The following is a 7217-nucleotide window of genomic DNA, read 5'->3' as shown; positions in this document are numbered from 1 at the left end:
ATATTGAAGGAATAAAATCTTCAGTAGGAAGGCATGCAGCCTATCACAACAGAATACAGCAGTACTCAGCTTCCACCAATGATTGCTGCCTTTTTTAGTTTGACTAGACTTGATTGCTTTTTGTCAGGTGATATACGTCAGAGAATATTGGCAATCCTTCAAGAAAATGATCAAAAGGTGATTTACAGGGCTTCCCTGGTGGCGCACTGGTTGAGAGTCCGCCTGCCGATGCAGGGGACACGGGTTCGTGCCCCGGTCTGGGAAGATCCCATATGCCGCAGAGCGGCTGGGCCGGTGAGCCATGGCTGCTGGGCCTGCGTGTCCCGAGCCTGTGCTCCGCAATGGGAGAGGCCACAGCAGTGAGAGGCCCGCGTACCGCAAAAAAAAAAAAAAAGGTGATTTACAATTGGCTGATGCTATCCCCTCATGCCTTCTTGCCTTATGCCCTAATTTTATGGAGACAAATTAAAGACGTAAACCAGGAGTACATCTGCTACTCAAAATATACCTAGGCACTTGTGCTCAGGTCATAAGCTACAGGATGTGGTCATGCTGCCAAACAGAATTCCTCGCCTGCCTATCTGAGCACTAATGCCCTGGGAGTGCACACGCAATTCTAGGGACAAAATGCAAAACTCAGGCAAAACTGTCCATAGTTCAACTTGCCCCATTCTAACTGTGTGAAGCTAATCCTCCTTGTTCTCCCTTCTCCCATGCCTGCTTCCTCTCTTTTTCACATCTGGTATTTTTTCTATGTAGTTTTCTCCAGATTAATTTTTTTCTAAAACAGGTTTCATAGGTTACAACACAATGACCTGAAAAGAGGAAAAAGGCTAAAGAACATTAGGTAATCTCAGCTAATCTTTGGAGATATAAGCATTTAAGCTCACATTTTTAAAAACTTAAATATGCTATCTGTGAAATGCAGACACTTAATGATATCACGGTTTAGGCACTTTGGATGAACCTTGCTTCACAGTGGTTTAAAACCATGAAACTTCCAAAAGTGATCTTTATGAATTAGCAGTGATGATAAATTTTTCAACTCTTTGTACATATGCCTGCTCTCCCTTCACCTGGATTATGCATTAAACTTTCTAGTTATTTTTACCAAGAAAATTCACAGAGGCTTAGGAGCAGACAGAAAAAAAAAAAAAGGAATGAAATCGATTGTGCGTGAATTAGCATGTGAATTGAATGCATGGCTCTTAGGCTAATAGGAGAAAAGAACCAAACTCAGTGGCTTGGGACAGGGATCCCCGGCCAGAGGGCCTTTCTGGTGCTCCCACCTCTGTTCCACCAGCAGATAAAAGGGTAATGGCTATAATAATATGGCTGGTTCCTTGCCCAGCATCTTACATGCAGAAGGTTGCTAATGATCACTAAACGGATTACAGGAACAAGCAAGTGAAAATCAACTCAGAGTGAAGTCGGCAGTGGCAGACTTCAGCAGATGAAGAACAATCCAAGATGACAGAAAGTACTTAAGCAGCTGATAACATTTTGTTTAAAATTTTATAACCTAAATTCAAGGATAGTCATCTCTAATCTCGCTATTTTACAATTATAAGGTAATCAATGAAAGGGGGAAAATATATAGATATCCAATTAGTGTCGGTGTGATAGGCCAGGCATCACAGCCATGCAAACTAGTAACACTCACAATTGAGCACACAACCGTCTCCACGTTCTAATTCTGCCACCTTGGACCAACGGTATAACCTTAAAGTGGAGATAACGCCTACCTGTCTCCCACTATAGCTTTGTGCAGATTCAATCAAGCTGTGAAGAGATCTGAAGATTAAAATCCCTGTTTGTTATTGCTGTTAGCTCTCAGATTCAGCACCAAATCAGAAAAAGTTATAAAAATCACCTCCATCCTCAAATTTTGCATTCTTCAAAATGATTCCCCTGAAGTAGGATGATGAATTAAGTGAAATGGTTTTTGACTGCGATCACTTACAGGCAGGATTTATGAATGGAAACATGGGAAGGCCACTCTGGCCAGCTCTGAAGCCCTGGGCTTTCTTCCTGGGCTATTTACAGAAAGTGTATGGCCAGGGGAAAAGATCACGTTTGTTTTTACAAGCCAGTCATGACATGACTGAAGAACTCATTTCCTCTCTCTGCGAGGTCACCCTCTTCACCTGAAGGTGCAGATACAAGAATGGCAGGGAAGAAAGGAACCTCCCCTTAGCCGCCTACATCAGCCTGAGTCAATTCCACAGACCAACCCACAGGGTGACAGGCATGGAAGTCAAACACCCTCATTTCCCAGGCATGACTCTCTGATGCTGCTCCTTGAGATGTCATCCAGATCATGACTAATGAGTAAAAATAAAATGCATTACATAACGGGCTTCAAAATTCTACTGCTGAAATAGGTTGTACAGAGATAAGGGAGTGCATTCTTACTTATCATCTGTCCTACATTTCTAACAGCTGAACACAATAAACTGACTGAATTGGATGTGGCAAAATGAAGAGTGTGAAAAAATATTTTAAAAGCGATTTTGTTCTGATTGTCATATTACCCCTGAAATATATAATATACCTGGAGAGTTCCAAGCAAATGTGGAGACTGAGTAAATATTTGCTGATTCTCAAATATCATCATTTATCTTGACCGAAATCCGGTATCATTTAGCAAATAACATATATAGCCTCACAAATCAACCCCGGTCTTATGTAGTGTATACGGTACCTATTTGGAAACATGAGGTAAAGCCAAACCAATGTTTTCAACTAGAATGTCCTTTGTCAGTGCTGTATGTGGTATATAAAAATGAAGATGGAATGGGAAAGGGAACGTGCAGGAAGGAAGAAGCAAAGGGAAGGAAAGTCAGTCCTCACTTTGCTGAAACCTTCCAGGGGAAAAGTGTGTCATCTTACTGGGCTCATGCATCATAATCACTTGAAAATTATATGGGTATAATTTTATCCTTAAGTGGCCTCTGCTTAAGGACAAAGACACAAGGCAAGAAGAGAATTTTCTTTGAGGACCTGGAAGATCGCCAACAAAAATTTAAAATGACAAATAGAGGCTTTATTTCTTGTTCTCAAACTCATCAACCTTTTTTAGAAGGCTGTCTCTAGAGAGTTTCTTCTATTTTACAAGGAAGATCCAAAATGCTCCTCAACCTGTTTTTCTAGCTTCCAAACCAACATTTTTGGGGGCTCTAAAAGAGACAACAATGACATGCAAATGAGTTTGCATGTGGAAATAGCCTGATTGCCACAATTGTCCTTGAATACATGTACTGAATTAAGTTACAGCTGAGGATTAACATCCGTGGCAGGCACAGCTCTCAGTCCCTGTAACCTAACAGGAATCTCCTTGCACTTTGCCAAACATGAGACACTGACACCCATCAGCAAATGTGCAAAGTGTATTTACAATCTCGTTAAGAGATCTCCTAAGTTAAATATAGACATATATAAAGTTAACTTCCGTGTGCAATTAACACACAAGGATACTGGTTCCTCCAGGGAATTGTACCGGAGCCTCTCTGTTTACAAGTACAGTAGTGATTAAAAGCATAAACAAAAAGAGCAATCTTGGCAGGACCACCAGCCTACCAGTGCTGAGGTAAGTGTTCATCTACCTTCTGTCCTTGATCTAAATTATACCATGAAGTCAAGACTTCCCCATTCAATGACTTATCTGGCTCTTCACCCAAAGGACGTGTCAAGAAGTGTGATAAATATTTAAATAAGCCACCTCAGTGGTTTGTGTTAGTCTAGAGCTGCTATCTCAAGTCCAGGATAACGTTTATGAGAAATGTCTTAAGTAACACTGGCCAACGTGGCTGTCAGATAGGATCTCAGGAGCGTGTTTCCCTAATTTTTCAACGATTTAGGGTGACCGCCATTCACTTCCATAGTCTGGATCCAAATGAGAGTTCAGTGCTTAACTAGGCAAAGGTCATCTTATTTAACTCAAAATTTTCAGCTATAACTCAAGCAACATACTCCTGACTTTCACATTACAACTGCCATATTTACTGCTGAATACTACGATTTTAATTTTAAGCAAGGCTAGACGGGCTCAGTCTAGAACAGTGTCCTTTCACCTTCCCCGATGGCAGCATTAGGAACCACAGCCTCATTAGTAGGCTGATTTCTTCTCCTTGTAAGAGAAGCCAAATGCTCTGCAAGTCCTAGGAAGCCACTACTGGTCCTACCAAAAACTTACAACCCATACCATCTTCCTTCCCTCCTGAAGAGAATGTTAAACCTTGATTTGCAATAAAGTAAGAAAAGCTTACACCTACTGCTCTCCCCATGCAAGAAACTATGTTTGAGGACCAGTCATTTGGGCATTGCTTCAAAAGGCACATTTATTCCAGTGGCAATTTGAATCAGTAGAGAAAGAGAGAATCAGATTAAAAACAAAACCGAAAAACAGGACGGGTTTTGTGGAACACATAAGTAAATAGCAATCTGGGACCTATACAAACCACTTAGCTCCTTCCCAATAGTTTAACCAGAGTCCCTAAGGTAGAATAATTCACAGTTGTATCATGACACACACAGGCCTTCAAAAAATACTGTTTAAAAAAGTAGCTGAGAACTCTCAAGCAGCTTGCCCTGATGTCCAGTTCAAGTATATGCAATGCAGAAGAGCTGCAAGATTCCAAACTACATGATAAAGAAACTTCAGTGCAGATCACAGGCTTCCATAAATTATGAAAAATCATTGTATATATTACTATTTAACTAACATCTAAGAAACATTTTGAAATAATTAACGTGTGTTCACATTCCATGCATTTTCTAGCAGGTTAAGCCCTGGGTTAGTGTCTCTGTGCTCTTTTCCTACAAAGCTCTATTCTTTGACAAATCCAAGCATTCCTCACATTGAAACGGAAGTACCCAGGGATTCTGTCTACTTACCCTCTTTACTGCATGCCTGACCTCACAAGGGCTGCTCGTTATTACCTCTGGCAGAGAAGACGACTGGAAGATCGAACTGGTTGGGGGTTTATGAGGGGTTCTACTCGCGCTGCCTTAGAAGAATCCCTGGATGTCACAGACACCACCTGCATTTTTTCCAGGGGCAAGAACCAGCCGCCCTCTCCCTCCTGCTTGCCTCACCTCCCTCTCCCAAAGCCCTAAGCGCACTGAGTGCACTCTCCCAAAGCCCTTGTCGCACTGAACTTTTTCCCTGTGGTTTTGCAGCACCCTCCTCGAGCAAAGAAGGAAACACAACAAAACGTGAAAACAAACCAACAACAGAAACTTCAAACAAACAGGTGAGCGAGCCGGCAGCCTCCTCCAAGGCGGAGGCTCACTTTTTACCGCAGAATTCGGTGTTGCTGAGGAACTTCTTGATGACCAGCCCCAGGCAGACAACCAGCAACAACATGTAGCCCACGGTGCCCGAGAAGGTGGGCGCGTCCGGCGGCGCCTTAAGGAACTGGCGCAGGCCCTCCTCCACGTAGTACACCTGGTCGTAGATGCTGAGGAAAGTGAAGATGTGGAAGAGCTGGTGGCTGTGGCCGATGATGTCGAAGAGGCCCGGCTGGATGCGCTCGGGGATCTTGCTCACGTTGAAGAAGGCGGCCACCACCAGCCAGAAGTAGCGGCGGTAGAAGTGCACGAAGAGCGTGGGGTTCTCGCCCCGCAGGTCGAAGAGCCAGCTCTCGAGCATGATGGGGCAGGCCATGCTCAGGGGCATGACGAAGACGAAGGTGCGCAGCGCGAACGGATAAGAGCACCAGTCGGTGCGGCTCTTGCAGCAGGCCACGGTGCAGGCCACGGCCAGCAGGAAGGCCACGGGCAGCACGAGCGCGCGGTAGGCGGCAATGAGGCCCGTGCAGTCCACGTGCCAGCCCAGGCGCTGCTGCACGTACGGGGTCATCACCCTGGCGTCCAACAAGCTCAGGCCGGGCAGCAGGTAGTAGTAGTAGGCCACAGTGCTGCCAAAGCCGTAGTAGCTGATGGACGCGTAGTCCAGGTAGAAGAAGGCTGCGCGCAGGCGCAGCGACAGGCAGCTGAACACGTGCGCCGTGCAGCTCATGGCGAAGGTCAGCAGCACGCCCGAAGCGTAGCACCACAGCGGCAGTAGCCACGGATGGTGGAAGGGCACGTCGCGGCCGCTCAGGAAGAACAGGCGGCAAAACTTGCTCAGGAACAGCAACAGTGGGATGAAGTGCGTCCAGAAGTTCAGCGTCTCGTTGGTAGGCTTCAGCACCGAGGCTAGGCACTCCTGCGCCGTGCACGGCAGCCGCCGGTAGCCCGACAGGATGAAGCACTCCACAAAGTCGTCGGGCACCTCGTCCCAGCGCAGCAGCGGCTTGGCAGAGGCCGGAGCGTCCCCGGAGGGTGAGGGGTGGGGGCGTGAGGCGGCCTCCGAAGCCGCCGCGGTCGTGCCGGGCGGGCCCTTTGTGCCCGCGCTCCGGGGCTGCAGGCGCCGCGGCATGGTGCCCGGGGCTTGGCTAGGGCGCGCACAGGCGACCTCTGGCGCCGGCTCCGGCGCGCTCGCCAGTCCCCGCCGGCTGCCGTCGGAGCCTTTGTGCACGCGCCGGGGGCGTCGCTGCAGGTTCACGAGAAGACCTGAGCCTTGGAGCAGCCGTTCCTAAAAAATAAACAAATAAGTAAATAAAAATAGTCATCGATTTCGCAGCCGCGTAGCGACCGGTAGGAGCGCACGGGGCTCGGCGGCCCCTTCCCCAGGCTCCCTGCTACCGGCTCTCGGCCGCCCGCGCTGCTGCAGCGGCGGTGGCGGCGCGGCTGACGGCGACGCTGCTGCGGTGACTGGGCATCGCGCGGTGCGGGCGCAGCAGCAGCCGCCCCCGGCGCGGGAGGCGGGGATGTGGGAGCTGAGGCGCTGGAGGGAGGGAGGGACGGGCGCACTGGGGGAGGGCGGGGGCCTCTCTGGCTAGTGTTTCGCGGCGGCCTCGGGGGATAGAGTTGTCCCTGGGCTCGAGTTCCGTACCATCCCCCCTCCCTCGGGTCGCAGAAGCCCGAGCTGGCCCGTTAATGATTGATGCGGGGGACCAAAGGCTGCGCCCGCGACTCAGCAGCCCGCGCCGAGGGCGAGGGTCGGCGCGGGGATTCGAAACCCGACAGCCACGCGGGCGTTCGAGAGGACACTGGAGAAAAGCGTCCGCTGGGGGCGGGGAGCTGCGGCCGCGGGGGGAGGGGAGAGGAGCGCAGCCGGCGCGCCTGAGCCGGGGCAGGGCGGAGGGATGCGCTGACAGTAATCTCCGGAG

The 7217-nt window shown here is 48.7% G+C and overlaps 1 protein-coding gene across 1 annotated transcript; it reads right to left on the bottom strand.

Annotated features, from left to right (window-relative positions):
* Positions 1 to 414: 414 nt before the first annotated feature.
* PAQR9 (progestin and adipoQ receptor family member 9) lies at positions 415 to 6738 on the bottom strand. Its single transcript, XM_082840276.1, has one exon. It carries the CDS (start codon positions 6422 to 6424, stop codon positions 5291 to 5293), a length of 1134 nt encoding a protein of 377 aa, XP_082696402.1. The 5' UTR covers positions 6425 to 6738; the 3' UTR covers positions 415 to 5290.
* Between the last annotated feature and the right edge of the window lie 479 nt (positions 6739 to 7217).

Source organism: Leucopleurus acutus (genome assembly GCF_964270905.1).
Source record: "Leucopleurus acutus genome assembly, chromosome: 5".
Taxonomy (NCBI): Eukaryota; Metazoa; Chordata; class Mammalia; order Artiodactyla; family Delphinidae; genus Leucopleurus; species Leucopleurus acutus.
This window is presented reverse-complemented; position numbering and strand designations above follow the sequence as displayed.

What these genes read in the sequence shown, in the direction of transcription:
- PAQR9 (XM_082840276.1), bottom strand. Translation starts at nt 6,424, where the DNA reads ATGCCGCGGCGCCTGCAGCCCCGGAGCGCGGGCACAAAGGGCCCGCCC.